The 25591-nt window shown below is 43.9% G+C and overlaps 1 protein-coding gene across 4 annotated transcripts in view; it reads left to right on the forward strand.

Annotated features, from left to right (window-relative positions):
• PLA2G4A (phospholipase A2 group IVA) overlaps window positions 1–25591 on the forward strand; it is a 69080-nt gene that overhangs the window by 17776 nt on the left and 25713 nt on the right. For 2 of the 4 annotated variants that reach the window (XM_005487027.4, XM_074546300.1), the window contains exons 4-8: window positions 4766–4847; window positions 16895–17043; window positions 19459–19572; window positions 22006–22043; window positions 23768–23906. In XM_005487027.4, coding sequence (XP_005487084.2) covers window positions 4766–4847; window positions 16895–17043; window positions 19459–19572; window positions 22006–22043; window positions 23768–23906 — 522 coding nt within the window. Of the gene's footprint in view, window positions 1–4606; window positions 4634–4765; window positions 4848–16894; window positions 17044–18802; window positions 19057–19458; window positions 19573–22005; window positions 22044–23767; window positions 23907–25591 lie in introns of those variants that run through there. The other 2 variants (XM_074546301.1, XM_074546302.1) reach the window with 2 other exon arrangements.

The following is a 25591-nucleotide window of genomic DNA, read 5'->3' on the forward strand; positions in this document are numbered from 1 at the left end:
CAACACTGTTTGTGCAAGAGCTGATCCTTTAATTGCTTGGAAAGTGAATGGAAATCTTTAAGTTTTTAAATTTGAAAACTGAAATCCTGTGGAAAGTTTTTATTGCAATTTTGATCAGTCATGGGCAGCAGGCTCACATTAATGCAAAAATACTGGATTTAAATGATATTTGGCATTAAATTACTCAGAAGGATTCTGCATTTTCCAGAAGTTCTTGTGCTGGCTGTTGTGTGTTTTCTGAGCTTTTTTTTTCTCATTTTATGAAAGACTCTGACGTATAAATTAGGATGTTCAGAAAGCTGTTGCAGGTGCAGAGAGAACTGACTATTCCAAAAATGCAAAGAATTAAACTGTGTAATACCTCTTCATTTACTTTGATATGGGGGATAAATATTATAACAATGGAAAAAAGATAAAATTTGTGTGTGGGCACTGAAGTTTGTCTTAACTATAATACCCTGTGAAAGAAGAGCATGGGCTCCATGAAAATCAATTACTTAAGTAAACAAGCAAATATTTTCATTTGTCCAGCTCCATTGTTAGCTCAAGTGTCCTTAACATGAAGGAAGTAAACCCATTTAATACCTGTGCAGTCTGCCTGCCTGCCTGGCTCGCAGAATGCCCGTGTCCTGGTGGAGCTGTGCTCTGTGACTCAGCATTCTGGAATATGACAAATGTGATTTTGAGCCCATGCAAATCCCTGGCTGGCCGGGCACGGCCGGAAGGGCGGCAGGCAAAACCCGCCCGTGTGCTGGGAGATCCTGGGGCTCTGTCCCTGCCCCTGGTGGGAAGGGGTGTGTTGGTATGCAGGGACAGCTAAATGAGAGCAGCAGAGCAGATAATCAGGGAAATTTTACTGAGGGCAAGGAAAGCGCTCAAAGGTGAGAGAGGAACAAATGAGAACTGAGGTGTGAAAACAGGAGATGCTGAACTGTGGCTGTGCAGTCATGGAAAATGTAGATTGAATAGTGAACACTGTCCACCTGAGTTTCCATAACTCAGAAAACCCATATTCAGACAGAGCATGGTGAAAACTTTTTGATTTTTCTCTTTTCCTCTCTACATTTATGGAGAAAGAGGAAGTGAAGTGAAACACATGCGAAGCATGTCACTTTGGACAGTGTATTTGAGTTTTTTAATCTGTAGAATCCCAGAATGGATTGAGTTGGATAGGACCTTAAAGCCCACCCCACCTCACTGCCGTGGGCAGGGACAGCTTGCACTGGAGTTAATGGTGAGCTTTTGAAATTTGTAACCTGTCCTAGATTTTTAAAGGAATGTGGATGTTGCTCTTCTCAGTGTTGCAACGTTTAAGTGATTTATTTACCATAATCTGTTTTTCAGAAGTACTTGATGTATTTGTACAGATTTTTATCAAGACTTAAGGTGAACGTAAGTCACTTGAGAAAACGCAGCTTAGTCATCTGAACTAGCAAGGACTGGATTTGTAAGGGCATTCAGAGTCAATACATTTCTCATTGTGTTTTCAGGGGCCTTCATCAGACCTCCTTCTGAAAAACTAATAAAAAATGCTTCTGAAATATGGACATTTATGCCTTTTGATCTCCTTAGAAACTGCATCCTAAGTGGAAAATTCCTCTAATTTCCACTTGCATTTAATTTGCATGAAAAACATTTATTTTAGTGTAAGAAGAGATGTAGACTTTCAAGCTTCCTGTGTGTATCTGTGTATTTATTTCTTTTACTAAGAGGGAGATTGTTTATTTCAGTAGTGGCAAATTTCTTCCAAGTGTATGACCATGGCCAAATATTAATAACTGTGTAAAACTGTAATCCTCAGTGTGTTGTTTTGGGTGAGGCACAGGGAAATAAGATACTGCTTTTCTGTTTTGCCAGGCCTCTGTGTTTTCACATGCCTTTCAGAAGATCCCAGTCTTAAACCAGACTTAATTTCCTTGGCAGTGCAACAGCTGGAATGATGGACATTGCTGCTTAAGTTAATAAAAAGCAATTTTTGTGAAGGCATTAGTAAAACAGTTATAAACTTGTAGTAGAAATAGTGGTGTTATCTGTGCTGCTGGGAAGAGAGCAAACTGGGAAGTGGTGGCTTGGCCTTGCTTTGATGGTAGGCATAAGAATTTTGGGCATATAAGTTTAGCCATATGGGAGATGCAAGCAAATTACTTTACAGAGTGCTTGTTGTCAGGGAACATTGTGTAGTACCCCCCTTTTCCAGCCAGAGCTGTGGGACATCAGAATGGCACATGAACTTCATCTATCAGCTGAGAACTAAGCCCAGCACACCCATGTCCCATCCTTGTCACTTAATTATAACTCCTCTTCACTGTTAAATGCTCAGTGATCTCTGATTTGTGGTCTCCACCGAGGACAAGCTCTCTCTTGACAGCTGCAGAAAAGGAGGAGGGTGGTGTGTTTGTACTTTGGGCTGTTTCTTTTAATTACAAGGTCGGATATGACAAAGGAAATGCTTCAGTCTGTATGAAGAAACTGAGGCCAGTTGTGAAACCAACTCTATCAATCTGGCATACTTGGGAGATAATATAATGGAAGATAATAAAGCAGCTTTGGACAATTTCAGAGAGCAAGCTGGAAATAGGGGGCAGTGAGAGCCCATGGATTCTGGGGAGTCACAGCTTGTAAAAGTTTTTGGGGCAGGGTAAATGTCAGAGCTGGGGTGACTTCACACAGCCCTTCCCAGATACCCACCAAAATCCCCATTTACCCTTCTGTGGAGGGAAACTCTGGACTTTTTTTTGCCCTCTGGCAGAGGCAGAAATTTGTTCAGGGAGAATTCTCATCCTCCTTCCCGTTTATCCATCTTAGAAGCTGCAGTGCAGAAGGTGATGGATGTCACTCAGTCATTGGGAAGTCTTCATGTCAGCCCATGCAAGGCTGTGAAATACATGTTGCTCCTTAGGAACTCTGGGTTCCCAGAGCTGAGCCCTCTCTGCTGGGTCTGATGTTTTAGGTGAGCAGCATCCCACTGGGAGTGTTGGGAAGAGTCTGAATTCCCTTTTTCCTGTGGTGCTGAACCACTTGCAGTGCCATGACAGTTTCAGTGCACCACAGCTGGCATTGCCACAGTTTCCTCCTTGCCTGCTCATTTGGTCTTGGATCCAGATAACCCCTGTGGCTGCCAGGGGAAAATTCCAGAGCCAGGCAGACTGTCCTGGCTGGATCCTGGAGCAGCTGGCACAGTGTGGGGGTGATTCCAGCCAGATAAAGCTGATAAACTCAGTGTCTGGGTCAGGCATGGCTGCAGTGGAGTCATCTGTGGCCACCTCTATGAGAGTGTGGATGTTTTCCACCCACCCTGCATGGCTGTGGGTGTTTTCTCCTGGAGCCTTTGCCACAGGGATGTGGCTGTGCCTTGGCACACCTCAGGCTGCTGCAGGAGTTGTGTTGGTGTCACTGGAGATGCTTTTTATTGACTCCTGACTCAAATGCCACTTAAGCACTCACAAGTCACTTTGCTGTCTTTAGATTTGTTTTGGCCTTCCTTTTTTCCTTTTTAAAATTTTTTTCCAGAAAATTCTATGTAACCTATGAGATGTTAACTTTTTTCTTATATATTCTCATGAGAATATTCTCATTTATTCTTATGAGAGGGATCCAGTTTGGCTCAGGTCTCTGGGTGTGAGCTGTAGACACAAAATAAGGAGGTTTGGCTGAAACAACCAGTTCTGGGGGAAAAAAAAGGAACTATCCAGATGAAAAAATACCAGGAAAACACCAGGCAGAGCGTGAATAAGCATGTCCCATAGCAAGGGTATTGTCTATGATTTTAAATTAATTTCAGTGAATTTCCTGATGGTGGCCTTCTCCCTGGTTGTTTTGGTCCCAGTGAGTGAGTTTATTTTAATGTACTTCACAAGGTCAGTGGGTGGTTAGGAAAATATAGAAAATATACAATGGTGTGAGACCTGATCCTGGCTTTAATACCTCACTTTTCCTTCCAATCTCTGTGTCCCTGTAAAGGCAGTCTTGGCTGCCCTGCAGTCTGCACTGGTGATTCTCAGTGGTTTCTAGCAGGTGGTCAAACTCAGGGCCATGTAGATAATGCAACACTACAGCCAAGTTAGTGACCTCTTTTATTAAGGCTTTTGCTTTTTGTTTCTTAATTTCATGTCTTTTCCTACTTCCCTGGTTTGCTGAGGACACACCTGCTCCTAGGCAGGCAGCTCCTGCTGTGTGTTTGGGCTTTGCAGGAAACAAGAACCTCCAGAAAGTGCAGGAAAGGTGCTGGTGGCTGTTTTAACAGCTTGCTTTGCACCTTCCTTACATTGTCTTGAGGCTGCTTTCACACTGAATATTGATGTGTACTAGAAAGTACAGCACTAACTCTTACCCCTTGTGTGTGCACTGTGCATTTATCTGCTCCAGAACACAGACTTTGAAGTAATTCCTCTCATTCTTTTTAGCAGGGGAAGGCAATTACCAAGACAAGCTGTAAAAAAGCCCATTTTTATTTTTCCCTTGCCGTTCTCAGTGGTTGCTGCCTGACTAAATGCCTCGGAGCAGGTTCTGTGGTGAGAGGGAGTGTTGTTGGTTGAGATTAGTAGGTGTGGCTGCAGGAAAATCCAGCAGCCCCAGTGCAGGTACCTCTTGGTAAAGCTCCAGGGTGCAGTTCAGCTTTAGGATGCTCTATCCAGTATGAGTTTCCCTTTTGTTTTGACTGGGTGATTTCTCTCTCTCTGGTTTTGGACAAAATGAAAGCTTCTTTTGAGAGATGGGGTGTTTCTTGGTTCTGGATCTTAATCACCTGTCACTCTCTGACTTTCAGGTGGAGCATCAGTACTCGCACATATTCACTGTAACAGTAAGGAAAGCCACAAATGTCACCAAAGGAGCCATTGGTGACATGCGTGAGTACCTCTCTTCTCTTTCTATTTTGCTTTTCTCCTGTGAGCCTGGGCAGGGAGGGGGAGCTGGTGACTCACAGTGCATTAAGTGGTTGTCAGTGGGCTGGTGGTGGATTTCTGTCTGTCTGTCTGTTTGTCTGTCTAAAGCAGCGTCCCCGTGTCAGTGCTCACTCTCACTCAGAGAGCAGATGTGCCGCTCCTCCTTTCATTGATCCAGGAGGGCTGAGTGAGTTGTAAACGATTTGCCTACAAGCCAGCAACACCTACAATTAGCTTTTTGGCTGTGTGAGTGCAGTGAAACTGGAAATTGCTGCCACCTCACAGGGCTGTGGTTTGGTGGGGGATAAAAAGGGCCTCAGCACTGCTGAGTCAGTGCAGAAAGCAGAAAAAAACATAAGTCCATTAAGAGAAAACCCACCCAAACGGTCCAGCAGATCCTGTGGTGGGGAGATGGATGGCAACAGCACCTCTTCCTCTTTCTGGGAGGCTGCTGAGCCTCTGGACTTCACAGCTGAACAGGAAACCACTAGGAAGAACAACTCTGCTCTGCTCTTAAGGAGGGAAAGGGAGAGAATATTAGCTGAATCCGCAAAAAGAATACTCCTTTTTTCCTTATGTCTGTCTGCTTTGCTGCCAGGCCACCTCTCCCTTTTCCCAGTGCTTGCAGGCTGGGGCAGGGAGGATGAGTATGACCTTTGTCTCCTGCTCTCCCATCCAGCTGATTGGACATACAAGTGTTTCCCAACTCCTGGAAACTACTTTTGGGTCAAAGTACATCAGCTGCTCTGACCCACCCATCCTGCACTTTGCTCCAGGGGGTTTTCATCCCTGAAATCTGCTGTTGTTGCTAAAATTGCAGGAGGGTTACTTGAGAGGGGGATGTTCAACAGCCACAAGTACAAGGGAAGAGAGGGGAGCCCTGGAAAAGGGGAAAAGAGGGAATTGTGAACCTGTCATCCCCTGTGGGGTGAGGGGAAGGAGCACACAGGGAAGATGCAGTGGTGTGTGGATACAGATATATATAATTTCATACATATGGTGGTCTTTAGATAAGAAGACCTCAGTAGAGGAGCTGGAAGAGTGGAACAAAGAGCCCATGAGTTTGTGTGTGTAAGAGGATGAGTTAAATGGAAAAACAAAGGCTTTACACAGGTCTTGGATGCAGGTGTCTGTCATGAGGCAGTGTGGGCAACATGGGCAGGACAAAAAAGCCATGGCAACTTTGTGCACTAGATCAAATATGGTCCTATAGTATAAACTTTGAATATTATTCTTCAATATAATTGTATTTTTTTTTCTAGAAAACAAAAAAGTCCTCTTATCTTAGCAAGTCATCAAAATCAAGAAGCTGCTCAGGAAGAACATTTTATTTTGATAAAACCTGCCAGAGTGATGCTGTAGGGCCGCTGAAACCTGCTTGGCTTCTTGTTTGAGACAACTGCCAGAGCTCAGTAGCCTGAGGCACCCCCAGGCTGAGGCATCTCTGGGTGAGCTTCAAGGACCCAGGGCAGGTACTTGGGGTCCTGGCAGATCCCCCAAAATGAGAAAAAACAGACTGTTGCTTTTTTTTTTATTTTGGGAAAATTAAAAGTATTTTTATTCCCTGTTGTGGGAGCCTGGCAGCTACTTGATGAAAAGAGTGATTGTGTTAATTACTGTGGGGAGGTGCCTGAAGCTGAGAGTGTAGAAGGGCTTTACAGTTGATTGTGCCAACCTATATATATATATATATATATATATATATATATATATATATATATATATATATTTGTTTTATCTGATTTGCCAAAAATTAAACTTGTTGAAGGAATCGCTGAACCTTTCCATCAGGTTTTTTGTCTCAAGGATAGGAAGATGGCTGTGACAGACCATGTGTAAGCCCTGTTTGGGATGGGTGGCTGAATTTAATTTTCCTCATGGACACTCCCAAGCTGTTGACTCTTCTGATGAGTTCCCCTTAATTTTTTCTGTTGTTTTTGCTCCAGGTTATGAACCAGAAGTGCTCTGGGAACAATTTTACATTGTGGTGTGATGGAGGCCTGGGGCAACATGAGGGATTTTGTTTGTTTTGCTGTTGTTTTTCCATATCAGCATTTCCAAGACTTTCTGGAACAGCTCTGAGAGATCTGAGCAAATCTAAGTTTATGAAATATGCTGAAGTGCTTTGTGTGATATTTTTCATCTGGAGGCCCTGAACTCTACCTGTGCTCAAGGAGTTTTAGCTGGCAGATCTGGTGCGTGTGGTGCCCCCCACAATGGGTGGCATGGAGGCACTGACTCCTCTGGCATGCCCATCCACACCTCTGTCTCCTCAAGCCCAGGCTGGGCAGATAACCGGTATTTCTAGAAAGTTTTCCAGGATTTCTTGAGCTCTTCATGAATGGGCAGTGTAAATGGTTGTGTCATCCTCAGGCCATTTTGTCATTCCTTGAATCCATGTGTGGGAGTGATAAATGAGATTTCCTGTAAGAACTCCCCACCCAGGGTGGTGGGAAGGGGGCAGAAGAGGTTTGAGGGTAGACCCTTTATTTCCCATCAGTTCATTCAAGTCCCTTCTTATTTCAGGTGTCTGCCCATTACTGTTGTCTCTATAGAAGTCCTTCCTTTATTGGTGTCACTTGTCTCAGTTTTAGTGTCCCCTGGGAGTGGGAGTGATAAATGTGACTCCCACACCCTGGATACCTCCTGTCAGCATCCAGGTGGTGCAGCTGTAGCTGTACAAAGGTTTAAATCGTGGTTTGGAGGCTGCTGCTCTGGGAGGTGTGCTCAGCTCCTGAGGTTTATGAGCTGAGTAAGTGCAGCAGGTGGGTGCTGGGTGACCTTGGCTGGCTGCTGTCACTCCCTCTGTCAACAGCACAGGGAGAGAACATGACAAGAGGGTCACGTGATGACAGGGACAGCTCTCACCTCTCACCACACAAACAGGCTCACTCAGAGAAAATTACTGTAATTTATTGCCAGATAATTGTAGCAGCCTAGGACAGTCAGGAATAAAGGAAAACCCACCTCCTGTACACCTTTCCTTCTGTCCTGCTGCATCCCTCTACCAGCTGTCATTGAGATTGGGGTCAGCCAATGCACTCTGCTGAATTCAGAAACACAGGTCAATGAAAAAGAAGACAAAAAAAAAAACATTAAGAAGGAATTGTTCTCTGTGAGGGTGGTGAGGCCCTGGCACAGGGTGCCCAGAGAAGCTGTGGCTGCCCTGGGATCCCTGAAAGTGCCCAAGGCCAGGATGGATGGGGCTTGGAGCAACCTGGGCTAGGAAAAGGTGTCCCTGCCCATGGCAGGGAGAGCTTTACAGCCCCTTTCAACCCAAGCCATTCTAGGATTCTATGCCCCTGCTGCCCCAAACCTGCTACATAAAGCTATTACATGGTGAAAAATCAGGAAATCTGCATGGTTTTGGTGAGGATTTAATTATCTTAATTTAATTATCTTATTGCGTAGCTTGCTGCTGATTGCAGACCTTGTAAAATCACTTGTCTGACTGGACCTCCTGAAAAAGACTTTGCCTCTGGCCCAGTGAGTTCTTATACAGTAGATGTGTAGTATTGAGTCTACTCAGATGCCACCCAAACTGTAGAGCCCTTCCTTACTGACATGACAGTACAAGAACTTGTAGGAAAAATCCCAGAGTCCAAAACTGCAGCATTGTGCAAGAGAAATGCTTGGAACCTGGATCTCCTTTCCATAACATCTCTCTCCCCTTCTGGACTTTCAAGGATCTTGGTGGAAAACTGGGTCAGAGGAAGCATTGTAAAATTTGTCTTCTATCTTTAAGCGTGTATTTAAATGTACTGGCTTTCATAACAAACGGTGATATCTACGGAGGGAACCAGTTGTGTGACTCTGCTCTTAGCGATCACTCATCTTGCTTAATCCTCTTTGGGATTTGCAGCTTTTCCTTGCTTCATCTTCTTTTGATGCTGTGGTAATGAACAGTGTCATTCCAGTGTGGGGATACCAGTCATTGGTTTCTCTGGGTCTGGATTGAAGGCACTTGAGACAGTAGTTCATGTTGGGACTCAAGTGTTTATTATTTCTTATCAGTAAAACAGTCTCAGTACTGTGAGTTGGGCAGCTTTTCATTAGAAGGCACAAAATGGCCAACAATCTTTTGTTACAAGGTCTTTTAAAACTAAACTATCCAATTAACAACTGACACCTAGATTATTTTCCCTTTTAACCCAATAACTGATCCCAAAGAGCTGCAATGGGACTTTTCTGCCCAATTACAAAATGCCACCCAAATCCATGGAGAAGAAGGAAGAAGAAGCATGAAGAAGAAACCCAGGATGACACCCCTCTATCTTGCTTCTATCCACAACATACTAAAAACTCCAAAATCTAAATTTCTCACCAAGTGACACACCTACACTACTCCCTATAATCTATTTCACGCTTTTGTGGATTCTAGTTTATCTTGTAGTCTGGGAAACTTTCTCCATGAATGAGGGTCAAAGTCAGTGCTCCCCTGGGGGTCAGGGCACCCCAGAGCAGACAGAGAAATATTCCCAGTGCCCTGGGTTTCCACATTCTGGGTATTTTTAGGAAAAAATTCCCTTTTTAAAAATGTTTAAAGTTTGCTAGCTTGCAGCACTGGCACTCAGCTTCTCTCCCAGTTGCTGCCCACCCCGTTGGAATCAAGGATTCATCTCCACTGCAGTTTAGCTGCTCAGATGAACAAGAGCTGGGAGCAGTGAAGTCACTAGACCTCAGCTCTCATTGCAAAACTTGGCCAAATAGAGCTGGGGAGCAGCTCCTGGGTGGCTTTTGGCATGGTCAGCCCATGTCACTGCAGCCAGCTGAGTTCAGGAGATGCCCTTCCTCATGGCTTCCCACATCTCCAAAGGAAACTGGGATGGGAGCACACCTTTACCTGTCTGGCCCTGGGATCTGGGAATGAGGAAGAAATTTCCAGCATGCCCTGTTTGTCCCTCACACCCCTGTCCCCTGGGGCTGTTCCCTGTGAGCCAGAGCTCCTGGGGTTGGAGCTGGCTTGTTTAACCCAAGCCATGACAGTCCAGACAGGTGTGAGCACGGTTTTAAACCTGGCCTAGCTGAAAGGAAGGAACTGGAGATCTGCCTGCTTGTATTATGGTTTGTGCTACAGCAGCTCATCCAGAACTCATCCAGCTGTTGTCTGGACTGCAGCTGGCCAGTCCTGCACCCTGAATTAGCTACAGTGCACTTACCTGGTGCAGTGCCATCAGATAAGGCTCTTCCTGCAAGGCCCTGGAGCAGCTCCTGGTTTTTGCAAGGGGAAAACAAGCTAAACTGCTCCCCTTTTCCAGCCTAACAGCCTGGGAAAAGTAGGTCAGAGTTGGCCAATCCTCCACATCCTACAAGCTGCATATGCAAGTGTTCATATGGCTGAAATGTGGATCCATAAAAGACGGATAAAAGAAAAAAATCTTAAATGAACAGTGCTGCTAACAACTGCTCAAGATGTCTGCTGCAGATCTCAGCCTAACACTGAGGCAACCAAATGCTAGATTTCAGTTTCCTTGGCACAGTATCCTTTCCCTTTTGTGCGGATATCCAGTGCTGGGAGGGGGAAGTTTTGTTAGAAATGGGCACAGTGAAATTGATCCAGATAATGTTGCTCTTCCCAGCTGCAAAAATACGATTTTGATGAGACATTCTGTCTGAGAGTGCTTGCCATGGAGTTACTGAGGGAGGACCTGTTTCTGTGAGACGTTGGTGAAAGCTCATTCCCATCCTTACGAAGCTCTCCTGTGACTCTGTTATGCTGTGACGGTGACATGGAGCAGTGCTGGCTCAGGCCTGGGATCCATCTTGTGTAGCTGGAGAGCCCTCTGTCCCTGCTCCAGGCTGTGATCAGCCCCAGAGCTTGGCTGGGAGCTGCTCCTGTCCTGTAGGCACACAGTGTGTGGTGATTGGGAATGGGCCCAACCTCATCCCCAGTGGGTGCAGCTGTGAGCAGCAGGTGAGCAGCACTGACAGCAACGAGCCATGGAGTGCCCAGGGGCACTGAGCAGCCACCAAAGGGAACAGAGGGCACACAGGGGCAGGGCACCAACAGGAGGGGCTAAAAGGTTGAGTTAAAGAACAGGAAGGGTGGATGCTTGCAGCTTTCTGAAGGGGTAAGGTGGTGCTCTGGATATCATGGCCATCTCAGTTGTGACACTGTCCCATGTGCTGTCCTGCTCCAGGCAGAGCTTCCTGGTGGGGCTCCCCTCCAGAACCTGTGGATGTCACTGTCCTTCCAGTTTGGGCCTTTCCATTTAGCAGGAAGCTCCCATTTGTCCCCTGTGATAATTTGACTTTTTCTTGCTTTCGATTCTTTTCCCTCTCATCCCCTGTCCCAGGAGTGCTTTGAAGATGTGTTAGGGTTGGACTAATGCTTGATCCATGGGAGAATTGTTAGGGTTGGACTAATGCTTGATCCATGGGAGAATTGGGAAGAACATCAGTCATAGTGAGATGTAAAGAAGGAATCCAAACAGAGTAAGAGTGTGACACTTCCCACTGATCCTGTCCTCTCCTTGGCTGCCTTCAGTGAGACTCCCTGAGCTGGATGTGCCTTTGGGGTCATCAGCTGTCTCTGAGTTTCTCTTGCAGAAAATTCACTGGTTTTCCTTCAATCCACATAGGTCTTCTCATCCACAGCTCTTTGGGTAAGGAATTCTGCAGGTTGCTGCCTGAAGGAGACTTTTAATTCATTTTGAAAATGTTATTTTGAAAGCATGAGCTGAAGAATCTGAACTATATCATTTTGGGGCCTGTGCAGATAACCTAGAGAAGGCAGTGTTTCTTTTCTTCTTGGCCCTTCTACAAATGTGGCTTGACCAAAAGCTGACTTGTTTGGGGATTTTTTGCCCTTTCAAGGCTGGATCAGTGGGAGCACTGGTGTCCTGCCCCAGTGAACTGGGTGATAGTGCAGAGCCTGTGCTGGGAGCTGGTTCTTCCCTCCACTGAAGTAATGCCAGAGATGAAAAGCACATAAAAGGCACAAATCATGTTTAATGAAGGTATTACCTAATCCCAGGATTTCTCATAGCATAGGTGCTGCTTCAGAGGTGCCTTACTTCCCTTGGAGTCACCTTCCGCTCACGGAATCTGGCACTGCATCAGCCCTTTGCAAAATCCCCAAAGCCACCAGCCCTGGCATTCCCTCTGGTGCCCTAAACACAAGCAGCAGGGAGTACTCCTGGGGTTTTTGGGTTTCTGTGGCTTTCTGGAAAGTCTCCTGGTATCTGAATAATTGCTAGACTATGGATTTGTTGGAGCATTTCAAGTATCTGTTCCATGGTTGGAGGGACAGTTATTGATAAGTACAGTTTTTAAGAATTCCCTTTTTAAAAACTGAAAAATCACATGAATCTGGGAAAATTCATGATTTTAAAATTCATTACTTTTTCTCCTGACTGTGGCAGAGACATCAACTAATTTCTGTGCTGCTGTGAGGCCCCATAAAATTCACAATTTGAATAGAAATTCTGTAGTTGTTTAGCTTCCTTCCACTTTCAGGAGAGAGAGGTCGTCCAGCAATTCCCATTATTGGCTTGACCTCAGCCAGGCTGCTCAGCTGCATTTGCTGAACAAGTTGTAGTGTGGAGCAGCAAGCCAAAAAAATGGTGGGAAATACACAAAGATGGTCCTTTGGGACCTAGTAAGTTTTTATCAATGGGATTGCACTTAATGGTAAATAAATTAAAGGTTATTACCACTTTTTATTTTTATATAGGTATATGTCTATCTCAGTGTTATATTTGAACAGGCTTTCTATAGTTTCTTTATGGTAATTATGCTGTTGAAGTTATTGAAATTGGAATGACTGAAATATAAATCATATATCTGAACTATTAATCATATTACTGTAGAGCCTGATGATAGCCATCTCACCAATCTTAATAACACAAGATCAAATGGTTTGCAGTCATTGCAGAAAATTTTACAGGTTTCCCTAATAACCAGATTGTTTAAAGCATTACTCATTTTTCACTGTGAAAACGTTTGACCCTAATTATTGTCCACTGTGTGTTTCACTTGGTGATTCACAATGCAATTTAAAGGGAGAATCCTATAGCCATGACTTAAATAAAGGAGATAAATCAGATGAGGCAAAGTCAGTGAATCCTTACTTTCTACCTCTCAGCCATTCCTAAGGCAGAAGTTTAAAACCAGCAGAGGGGATGCTGGCTCTGCTCTTGGTTTTGGATGTGTGTCTTCAGCCCCTGGAGCTTTGGGTGGGAGGGGGCTGTAAATCTGGATTATCACCAACATTTTGTTAATTACCCAAGACCTCATCTGCCTCCAAGCTGCTAATTGCAGGACCCTCATTGGCATCAGTGCTGAAAGGCTTAATTGTGTTTTTTAGAGGGCAGGTGGGGTTTGAGATACTCGTGCTTAACTGTTGGTTCAGCCTGCCTTGTTTCTGAGAAATGGTGATGGAGCAGCAGGCTTGCATAAGGAACAGCCTGAGGGCTGAGCTGCACAGAAACTCTGCTTTCCTCAGAAATGTCCTGGGAACAAGTGCAATTCCCCCACGTGGCTGCTGCTGAGGCAGCTGCTGCAACACAGGACCAGTTCCCCAAAAGAGGAACTTTCCTTAAGGTTGGAAAAGACATTTAGGTCATCAGGTCTAGACAGAGATCATTCTCAGACATAAATAATTCTCTTGTCATGATTGAATGGCAGCTTTTGACCCATACACCATAATGATTCTTCCTCTTAAAAACAAAATATGGATGGCAGCCTTCCAGTGCCTAAAGGGGCTCCAGGAGAGCTGGGGAGCCACTTGGGACAAGGGCTGGAGGGACAGGACACAGGGAATGGCGTCCCACTGCCAGAGGGCAGGATGGAGAGCGTTCTAGGGGAAAATCCTTCTCTGTGTGGGTGGCACAGGGTGCCCTGAGAAGCTGTGGCTGCCCCTGGATCCCTGGCAGTGTCCAAGACCAGGTTGGATGGGGCTTGGAGCAACCTGGGACAGTGGAAGGTGTCCCTGCCCATGGCAGGGGGTGGCACTGGATGGGCTTTAGGGTCCCTCCTAACCCAAACCATTTGGAGGTTCTGTGATAACAGGGTGATCAAGCTGCTTTTAGTTACATTTTCAGCTTAGTTTTTTTTTTAACATTACCTGGCAAATCAATTAGCAGAAGCCCAGGCAGGAATGCTGAGAGTGCACGCTGGCTGTTTAATGTACATTTGATAACTTCAATGTTTTGAAATACATTAGCTAAATACTTCTGTGTTATTTGCCAGGTAGCTAGTAGTTTTTGATCCCCATCCAAGGATCCAAGGAGTTAGATTTTGATTCATATAATATATCTTAAAGAAGTATTTAGTATTGCTTATAGCAGTATCTTAATCAGAGCAAGCAGTCTTCCCATATATTTTCATCTAAAGAAGGAAGTTAAAAAAGAACAGATTTTCATTTTCTTAGCTGAAAAAGCTCCAAATAAACTCTCAAACATGAAAGGGCAGGTGATTAAATCTTTGCCTTCGGTTAAAAAGCTAATAAAGAGATGTAGTGAGGTGACTTGGCAGTACTGAGCTACCAAGGCTGATTTTTCCAAGTTCAGTTGATCCATGCCTTGGGTTTAGTTTCTGTTTCAACATCTACTGGGGTTTGACTGACAGAAAGGTAGTGATGGATCTGCATGTCAGAGGTCTGGGATTTCTTCATGCTTTGGGATTTTAAATATGGATATTGGAAACCATTTGCTGTTTGTGTCGATAAGAAAAATTGGATTTTTGTAAGCATTTGGACTGATCACACAGCATGATCTGAATGGAGAGGGAGGCACTGATCTTTTGCTTAGAGCTCTGCTCAGCCATCAGGATTTTGTCTAAAATCAAGGTTTCTGTAGGCAGCTTCAGTCTCTTTGCAGGGCAAGCCTGGGTGTTTATTGCTAAAATCATGCTGGATATCAAGACTTAACAAGACCCTGTCGCTTAATGGATTTTTAGTTTCAGAGAGCCTTGTTTCTCTTGATTCTTTTCTTTGTGGCAGAGCTTTGTGTAGTAGTTGGAAGGAATGGAAAAGTTGGCAAGTTGGAACATCTGCCTGTGAGGAAAGACTTGGGGCTTGATCCCCCAGTTCCCCTGCCCGAAATGAAGAGAGCAAGATCAGGCATAATTCCTCAGCAGCTAATAAAAGTTGCTATTTAAAGTCTTTCCTTACTGATCCCCAGCTTAAAATAGCTGCTTGTTCATTACTCAAGGAGCACTGAGACCACCTCAATGTAGCAATTATTTGAGCCCCACAGGTATGGAGCACAGTGGAAAACTCCTTGACAAGTTGGATTAGGATAACACTGAATAGGATTTGCCTGGGGACACATTCAGAGCCTTCTGAGTAATTTCCAAAAGCCTATTTTTTGGTTGTTTGGTCAGGGATTTTTCCCCAAAAGACACTTGATTTGATTTGAAATTACCCAACTTCTTTGTTATCTTCTTTTCTTTCTTCTCCCAGTAGGAGGGAGAAGTGATTCTGGTCCTCAGGAATCTCATGGATAAGGTCTTACTGAACTCCCCCAGTTTCTAAAATTTATCTTTATTGGAAAAAAGTAGCTTTAGACTGAAAATGTGTACAAGGAGGAATGTTTGGACTTGCTTTTCCTCATGATAAGATTTAATCTGGGCACTGCCCAGGCTCCCCAGGGAATGGGCACAGCCCCAAGGCTGCCAGAGCTCCAGGAGGGTTTGGGCAATGCTCCCAAGGATGCACAGGGTGGGATTGTTGGGGTGTCTGGGCAGGGCCTGGAGTTGCACTGATGGTCCTTGTGGGTCCCTTCCAGTTCAGGATATTCTGTGATTCTCTGTTTCAGTGTTGGAAAGATGTGGGTGTTTCACCAGAGCAGAGGAGGAAACTTTTCCTGATCCACCATAACCACAGAAATAACTTCCCCTGCTCTCCTGGGAGGCTTCTGAGCCCTGGCCCCATTTGACACAAACTTCCCCCCTCGTTGTACAGAAACCCCTGCTTTCACTGTTAGAAAGTTCATTTTTATGGTAGCATTCTGTGCTCTCGGGAATGGCTATTTTTAGACACACCCGATGGGATTTGCCAATGTTTTCTTTTCTCCCCCAGTAATTCCTATCAGCTGCAGTTGCCATATCTCTGTTTCCAGTCAGGGTTCTGCTGTGTAAATGAGATGTCCTCGTCCTGTGGTGACTCCCCAGGGCTGTGGTGGTGGCAATGTTTCAGAACTGAGTGCTCCTTATGCTGTGTGCAGCACTGCAATGCTGGGACAGATTTCCTCCATCACTCCCAAACCAGCAAAGGTGAAAGAGGATCCAAAACCCACAGCAAACTGCTTGTTTTCATTATTTTGTGGGACACTTGCTGCTGTGGCATGAGCCAAAGCCATTAAAGGCTAGAAAGAGAGGAAGAAGTAAAAGCTTTTAAAAACACCACTCTCTGGCAGATGTTTGCATATTCCCAATAAACTTGACTCAGTCCCTGTGCCCTTCTGTTTGCTCAAGGCTTTGCCCCTCTCCTCCTAAAACCCTAATGTTTATTTTGTGGAGATTTTTTATTGTTTGTGACAGTGTTCACAGGGGTCCGAGGAAGAGGGAAGAGACGAGAATCTGACTCCATGTTTCAGAAGGCTTGATTTATTATTTTATGATATATATTACATTAAAACTATACTAAAAGAATAGAAAAAAGGATTTCATCAGGATAGCTAAGAATAAAAAAAAGAAAAGAATGATAACAAAGGCTTGTGTCTCAGACAGAGAGTCCAAGCCAGCTGACTGTGATTGGCCATTAACTAGAAACAACCACATGAGACCAATCGCAGATGCACCTGTTGCATTCCACAGCAGCAGATAACCATTGTTTTTGCATTTTGTTCTTGAGGCCTCTCAGATTCTCAGGAGAAAAAATCCTAGCAAAAGGATTTTTCAGAAAATATCATAGCTACAGTTGTTGTATCATTTTTGTCATTGCATTTATGTAGCTTAAAGAGTTGCATATCTTTCTGTCCTTTCCCATGAGTGGTACACAGAACTGTATCATTTTTTCCAGCCCAAGCTGGAGTTTTCCCTTGCCTGACCTGTGTTGTGCTCCACAGTTGACACTCCAGATCCCTACGTGGAGCTGTTCATCCCCACTGCCCCCGACTGCAGGAAGAGAACCAAACACTTCAACAATGACATCAACCCCGTGTGGGATGAGACCTTTGAGTTCATTCTGGACCCCAGTCTGGAGAATGTCCTGGAGGTAAATCCCATGGCTGGGCTGGGCAGGTGAAGGGTAAAACAACAGTGCCTTGCACATGTGTGGCATTTGATGTCTCAAGATCACCTCTTTGTTTAAAATGTTAAACCTGGGTTTAGCTGTGGTGCTAAGCAAGCAGTGGTGGATAAATTGAGTTATTCAAGGAGTAGCCTGAAGAGTCATTACCAGATATGCCTGTGAGTCACCTTTGGACAGCTCCTGAGGGATAGTAACTTCTTGTTCCTCACATCAGCTGCGGAGTGCTCCCTGCTTCCTACCCTGATTCAGCCCTTACAGATAGGGAATAGGTGGGGCTTAAGTCAAGTCTCTGCCCAAGGAGACAGAGCAAAAGGCTGGTTCTGCTGTGTCCTCCTTGCCTAGAGCGCACCCAGGGCTCTTCTGCACACTCCAGCCTTGTTGGCCAAGCCACTGTTCAGTCTCATGTGTTAAACTTCTCCAGGCTGCACACAAGAGCTGAATGTTAGCTGTGAGTGTTTTCTGAGTGGGCATGGCAAAGGATTTAGGGTTAGCTCTGGTCCTTTGTGAGCTCTGTTTTTCACAGAGGATGGCCCTGCCACCTGCTCTCTTCTGACCAGAGCTTACAGAGTTCAGTCTAAATTGGCCAACTGGGACAGAGGCTGCAGCCTGTGAAGGTTTTCCTTGAGCCTGTGACCATCAGACCTTGGGTCTGAAAGGGAATTGTGCTCCTGGGGAAGGCTCTACTGTTTGAGCATAACACCCATTCCTTGTTGGATCTGAAGAACTATCCCATGCATCCTAGAGACAAAAGATATTAGGGAATTCACAATGATTTCCTGGGCATCAGTTCCTGCCTGTTCCTCTCTGCCACTGCTGGGTCTCCTGGAGCAGAGCCTGGGCCCTGCTCTGAGCTCCTTTTCACTGAGGCAGGTTCTCTAGGAGGGTTTGAATTTGTTGAGGACGAAATTTGGTTCAAGGGTTTTGAAAAGGATAAAATTATTACAGTCACAAACACAGCAAGATGGATTATAGGTAGAAATGCATCTTTACAATAACTAAAGGCTGTTGCTGCTTCTGAGATAGTGCAATAAAATTCCCTGATAATTGTCCTCAAAGAGTAGATGATAACATTTAATAATGGTTAATTGTGGACCTGGCAGAGTAGGAAAGAGCCTTTGGATTCTACAATGGAGTGCAGTGTCAGAAATATGTAAAGTCACCTCCCCACCCAAATACTCTGTGAATTCTGAAGCTCAGACTCCACAATCCTTGTGACTCCTTCGATTGTTTCAGTTTTCATCTTTAACTCTATCCCAAGGGTAATTTGCCTTCTGAAGTGTAGGCAGCTCTTAGAATCCCACTAAGAAGTTTTTGCTTTTGGTTTTAAGAGACAGAACTCAGAGATTGCAGGAATGGGCATAAAGTTCTTCAAGGAAACAGAGCAAGGTAAATACCATTAAAATAATGAGCTCTGTCCTAAAAGAAAGAGAATTCATAATTTCAAAGGGTTGCTTGTGGCACAGGATGAAGAAAATTCTTTATAGCTGAGAAGAGGCTGATCCCAGATGTAGCAACTAATTATTCAAGTGATTGTATCTTGATTCCTTTTGTTTTCTACAAAAGATGCGGTCCAAGCCACGAACATGTGATATTTTAGAAGATATAATGCCACAAAGTGGAAAAAGAACCTGTAAATCAAATTAGTCTGCAGATCTCATTTAATAAAAACCATGTAAATGAGAATTTGAAATTCTTTCTATATATCTTGAGGACTTGGAAAGCAGCCACTGGGAAAAAAAAGTCTGCTAAACATAGATCCACATGGATTAGAGCAAAAGCATGGAATGGTGTTCTTGCATATCCACATCCTTCTTTGGATATTATCACATTTTTGAAATGTCTGTTCCAGCATGGAGGGTATGAGAAGAGACTTGAAAGTCTGGCTGGATACAGAGGGCAGCTTTGTGTAAATTGGAATGCTGCACATTTTGCCAAATCACTGCTGTAACAATCTTGGTCTGTGGAGTCAAGGCTGGGGTATGTGGATTCCATCTTCTCTGAAAAGTTGCTGGATGTTTTTTATAGTTAGAACTATACAAGTTTCTCCATAGGGAAATTTTACTGACTGGAAATATGAAGGTACTGTGCTTTGCTTCTACTGTATGTAGAATTTGAAGGTATTGGAAAGATGGTGAGATTTGCTGCCATAAAGGTGCTAAGATTAAAATCCTGTTGTGAGTAGTCCTGGTGTACTTCTGCAGTTCAGTTCCTTGAAGTGCCACCTCCACTTATCCTGGTTTAAAAGAAATGTCAGTTGGCACTGGGCATTGACTGGGTTGGGTCAGACCCATTCTTCTTCCATATAATTTTTTGATAGGCTTGATGGAATTAAAAAAGGATTTCTTGCAGTGGAATTGAATATATGGATATCTCTTCCAGGTTACTCTCATGGATGCCAACTATGTTATGGATGAGACTCTTGGCACATCCACGTTTCCCATCTCTTCTCTGAAACTGGGAGAGAAGAAGGAGGTCCAGCTAACTTTCAATAATGTAAGTTGGACATTCATGTCTTTGCCCTGGTCAGAAGTTTTCTGAGTATTCAGTGTTGCCCATGGATGCCTAAAGACACTTTTAAGCCTTAATTATCTATCTTCTTACAGCCCTGCTGAGAGGAGAATTAAGCAAAGCAGTGCCACTGAAAGCCTTGGTGTCCCTGCTGGAAGAATCATCTTTAAATGTCCAGTTTGGGACTTCCTCTGCCTAAAGCAGTTTCTTTCACACTCAGTGCAGTTTAGTTTCATGGCCTCAGTCAGTGTGAGGTTACTCAGAGTTTGCTGGTCAGTGCATTGCCCTTCTTGCTGCTGCCTGTGGCTTCCAGAAAGCTGCAGGAATTCTTTTATCATTACATGTTTCACTTTCTGGAAGTGGCTTGTTGTAACACAGACCTGCTTAACATGCAGTGATGCAGGTGATGCAGTAATTGGATTATTCCCTTTAAACATGTCTGCAAATCAGATGGAGTCCCTTGAACAGGGCTTGTCTGCCTGCACTGTAACTCCTGGAAACTGTTGTTAAAGCTGGATGGAATTAAGCTTGTTCTGCACATATTGATATCTATAAATACCATCTGCATTTCTGGTTTGGGCTATGGTTTATTTTTTGATTACAGATCTTGATTTGTCACCACTCTGCTGTTTTCCATCTGATACAATTTTAAAGCATAGTTAACAGCAAATAACTGGTTAAAGGCCTATTTATTGGAAACTAGAGACCTTCATATGTTTTTGAAGTTTAGCATTTCATTTGGCATAGCCTTAGGGCAGTTGGAATTTTGATATATTCTATTATTTTTCCTTTTTAAAATAACAGCATTTTTGAAGTTTCTGCATATTTATTTCACTACATTTCAGTAACTCTTAGGCTTCCAGAGCATGGGCTGAGAGCAGGTGCTGGTTTTGCCAGGCATGAGGTGGAGCAGTGAGAAAGAACTGATGAATGCATTTTGCAAACACAGTTCACAGAGCTCATTCCATAAATACAAGGCCTTGCCTTGCTTGAACTTCTCATGAGTGTTCAGCAAAGCTTAGTAGGGAGTCACAGGGCAAAAAAACAGTGCATAAAAGGCAAATACACTCTGAAATCTATAAGCAAATGCTTAAGGGGAGATGAAGTCAGGTTGAGCATGATGTAGACAATGTATATAAAGAATTCCTGAAACTGAAAATGAAATAATATTCCTGAAATGTCTGTGGCAGTCTGTGTAAGGTATAGAAAATGCCATGATATCTCCCTGTTGGAATGCTTCCCTCCAAGGGTTTCTTTCATCTGCATACATTTTTATAAGCATTGGATCACTGCATGGTTTCAGGAGTGCTTTCTAAATTAGTAATGCCAGGTGGGGAATAGTGTAATTGCTTCCCAGCCTTTGAAGTGCTTCCTCAGTGAGTCTTCACTCTGTTTCTTCATGTCCTCCCTTTGTTGTTTCTCTGCCTGTTCTTTCTTTCTCCCCCCACCTTGCTCATGCCCTGCCTCATTTGCAATTCCCATTTCAGAAAATGGGAGTCAGAGGCAGCTGTGCATCCCAGATCCTTCTCTGCAGTCTGAGGGTCAGGCAGCCCTTCAGTGTGGGCTGTTGTGGCTCCATCCCTGGTGCTCACATGTCCCAAGTGAGGAGGAGAATCTGGTTTTACACAGAGGACACACAGAGTCTGTCACTCCTCCAGGGCTGCAGCAGCAAGGCCATTGCACAGAGGGAAGGTGAAAATACCCTCTCCATTCTGTCTGAGTTCCACAGCCAGTACTCCTGGATTGTGCCTGACAGGGAATTGGTGCTTTAATCATCGTTTTTTAACTTCTTGCCTGCAGGCAATGCTTTCAGTGCTCAGTGAAAGGCAGAGGAGGCCAACCCATAGCTCATGGCCAGGCAGTTCAGTGTGGCTGGGAAGTGAAGCCATTATGCAGTGACATTTATTGCATTTTCCAGCAAGCTGGAAGCAGTCACTCTTTCTGACTGCTAATTAAGCCATGTTTAGCTTTGGAGAGACACTTGGTGGCTCCTGTGGGACACAGAGCAGTGATTCCCTCACAGAGGTGGCACTTGGGTGTGCACCCCTGGTTCTGCCAGCCATGAGTGGGTGAAGAGCATCAGATCCCCTCAGGACAGAGATAAGCTGCATGTCAGAAAGGAATTAGCAGTGCAAGAAAGGCAAGACAGTGGGATCTGAGGAATGACAGCCAGCACTTACCAACATTTTCCACTGTATTCAATTCTAGTGGTGTATTTTGGAATCCCACTGTGTGCTTTAAAATAAAAATCCATAGAAAAGAATCTCATTTGTAGGTGCCAAAAATACCCTCCTTTGAAAAAAAGTGAAGAGGAAAGAAAGAAAGAAAAGTTCTGACAGTAGTAGTTGGTGTTCCAAGTGTGTTTGTGAGTTTTCCCTCTCTAAGTGCTATAACAATATTTAAATATTTCTTGTTTAGGTCACAGAAATGACTTTGGAATTGTCTCTGGAAGTATGGTGAGTATCTCATATCTTTTTTTTTAAAAACAGGTGAAAATATACCAGCAGCAAAGGATTTTTTTTTTTTTATTTTAAACTGTTCATTAAAATTTTCATGGAATCACAGAATATCCTGAATTTGAAGGGACCCATAAGAATCATCCAACTCCTGGCCCTGCACAGGACACCCCAAGAGTCCCACCCTGTTGGGATTTTCTTAAAATCATGTGAAATAGAGTGCAAAAATTCCCTTCTGTAGCATAGAAATACCAGGTACTGTAAAAGTGAAGAGATTTTACAACTTTGGTTTATTTTCACGTTGTAATTCTGTTATTGACTAAACACCCTCACTGGGATAAAGAGGTGTGACCCATCCAAATGTTTGCAGGAATGAGGCCATCCCACATGGATCTCCCAGCCTGGTTTATGTGAAGGCATTTCATTCTTTCATTCAAAAAAGGGCTTTGTTTCTAAAAAATCCACAGACCTCACTCAGGTGCAGCTCTATCCTCACTGTTTTACCTTCTCTAGCAACTTGGTCCTTCACGTTAACTTTCAGCTGCTGCTCCTCAAGTGTATTTAAATGTAAATACTGCATAGTGAAGCTTTAGGTGAAGATTTAGGGCTAGGAGTTCTCCATGTAAAAGCTAAGCAGATGCCTACCTTTATTTGTCCCTTATTTTTTTTCCCCTTCTCTAGCTGTCTTTCCCCTCATTCTTCCCCCATCCTGGTGAAAGACTATAAATCATATTGAGGCATAAGCAGAACAATACATTTCAAGTCTAAAAATCATTTTCTGAGAGTAAGGAATTTAAGGAGTCATTTATTGTCTGTAGCTATAAATAGGAGCACTGAGCACTGTAATAGTCAAATTATTTCCTGATTACTCCGGATGACAAACATCCCCCAGGGATAATTTCTTCTCATCATGTTGTACTAGGAAAGTGCATTTGTGGGTGGTCCTTGAGACCACCCTGAACATGCCAGGCTTTGTACTGTACAAATATTTCATATCTCTGACATTAAATAAACACAAGATGCTTGGCTCTGTCTTCTTAGGCTTTGAAATGTAAAGGATCTTATCAAGTTCTGCTGCTATTCCCTGATAGCCATGCAGATTGTGGATATCTTCATGGAACATTGCTTCTAGGGACTCTTTTTACCCCTTTTCTTAATCCTATTATTTTATTGCATAATAGGTTGTTTTAAAAATAGGATAATTATTATCTGAACCTAAATGGATCCATTCCACCAATCTGGGGAGTTATTTTCTGAGCCTAAATATGCTAAATATTCACCACCATATGCTTTTCAGTGGGACCAAGGTGGATTCGTCCACTCCTCTTTGCTGTCCATGGGAAGTGGCAGCTGAAGTTGTACCTTAAGTACAGCACTGAGATTCTTATGCAGTCTTGTGTACATTTTTTTATCCCACAATGTAGAGAAAAATACTGAGAAAAGGGCTCAGTTTTTCCTGTGCTGTAGGTTTATAATTGTATGTGAGTACAGATAATACTTGCTGTATTTAATTATTTGCTTTTAATGAGTTCTACATAAAATGCACAGCTTAAAGACACATTGCCTGCATCACTCTAGAGCAGATGGATGGCGTCACATGAAAAATACAATTTTATTTCATCTTCTGTAAGTGGGTGAGGATTTTCTGCTGGTTTCCCAGGGAGGTGTTAGTGATGCTGTTTGGGACTGAGCCCCTTGTGACAGGCTGTCCCTTTCCCAACCAGCTCCTCCACGGACCTGCGGTTCAGCATGGCGCTGTGCGACGAGGAGAAGAGGTTCCGGCAGCAGCGCAGAGACAACATCATGCACAGCATCAAATCATTCCTGGGGGAGAAGAGCCACAACCTGACCTCTTCCCGTGATGTAAGTGTGCAGAGTTCCCAGCAGGAACTCTAGCATCCCCTTTGGAATCCTTCATTTGCCTGCCAGAGGAAAGAATGAGGCGTGCGAGGTAGAAGGGTTTGATGGAGAAAGATTATAGGTGATAAAAATCCTTTTCTTCTGTGAGCATAAAATATTTAGCCTGGAGAGTAATTTTTCTTGGCTCTAAATCTAGAAATTAAAGTTTATGACTGGGGGAAACTATAAAAGGAGAGATTTAGATTAGATATTAGGAAGAAATCCTTCCCTGTGAGGGTGGGCAGGCCCTGGCACAGGGTGCCCAGAGAAGCTGTGGCTGCCCCTGGATCCCTGGAAGAGTCCCAGGCCAGGTTGGACAGGGCTTGGAGCAGCCTGGGATAGTGGAAGGTGTCCCTGTGGTGGCAATGGATGAGCTTTAAAGTCCCTTCCAATGAAATAATTCTGGGGTTCTGTGATTCATTTGCCCCTTAAACTGCTCTGATTTTTCTCATTTGTTAAGGTGTTGGCTGTGAGGGGAGATTGCCATCTGAAAAGTGCCTCAGGGTATGTGAAATACCTGCTGAATCCTGCAGTAGCTCTAGGGACTCACCCAGCACAGAATATGCCCCTGCATGCCCAGTACCCATCCCATGCTCTGTGACCTTCATCTCTGAAAGACTAGACAGGAAATGAGCTGGTTTAAATTTAGAGTCAGCTTGGAAATTAGTTTATTTCTTCCTTTCTTCTTTTCCTTGAGCCAGTTTGACTGGATTAGGGTTATGAAGCTTTGTTTCTTTGAAACATGAGGAACTGCAGCTTTCCTTGACTAGCTGGTGCTAGCCAAGAGGAAGGGAAGCCAGCAGATCATAGTGGGCTGGTGGTGGCTTGGGACATCTTACAGAATCAGGGAATGGTTTGGGTGGGAAGGGACTGAAAGGATCATCCAATGCCACCCCCTGCCATGGGCAGGGACACCTTCCACTAGCCCAGGGTGACCAAGCCCTGTCCAGCCTGGCCTGGGACACTTCCAGGGATCCAGGAGCAGCCACAGCTTCTCTGGGCACCCTGTGCCATGGCCTCACAGAATGGTTTCATAAAACACTTCATTATTTAGAGTTAATTAAGAATCCACTTGGTACAGATCTACTTATTTTGTTATAGCTTTCCCATCCTCTTCCTTCCTTGTCCATTCCCTCTCCTGTGCTGCTTTGAGAATTGTGACAGGAACACTTTGTGCCTGTGGAGGTGTCAAGCAATGAACAAAATCTATGAATTAATCTGGATTAATCCCTTCATTGCTCTTGATTCCTTTTGTGCATTTTTAATATAAGGATAATGTGACAGTCTTTTGCAGCCAGCACTGAAGAATATCTTTTACATTTCCCTGAAGTTTTGACCAGGTGGTAAATGTTTTATTGTAGTGTACTTTTGAACTCTGTCTTGCTTAATGAAACTTTCTGCGGAACATGAAAGAATTTAACAAGAATTGTACATATTTTAATTGGACTGGGAGAAAATATGTGTGTATTGAGAAGGAACATTTTCAAAGTTTCTTAATTTTCAGTTCAGTTATTTTAATCTTAACACATGCAGATCCTATCAGAGTAGGAATCTGTCAGTGTGACATTGGTGTGACCTGGAGCAGAATAAGATCTTCCACAGAAAGGATGTGGTTACTCTGCCAAACTCCAGTTGGAACTGGAGTGATC

This window comes from Zonotrichia albicollis, chromosome 8 (genome assembly GCF_047830755.1).
Source record: "Zonotrichia albicollis isolate bZonAlb1 chromosome 8, bZonAlb1.hap1, whole genome shotgun sequence".
Lineage (NCBI taxonomy): Eukaryota > Metazoa > Chordata > Aves > Passeriformes > Passerellidae > Zonotrichia > Zonotrichia albicollis.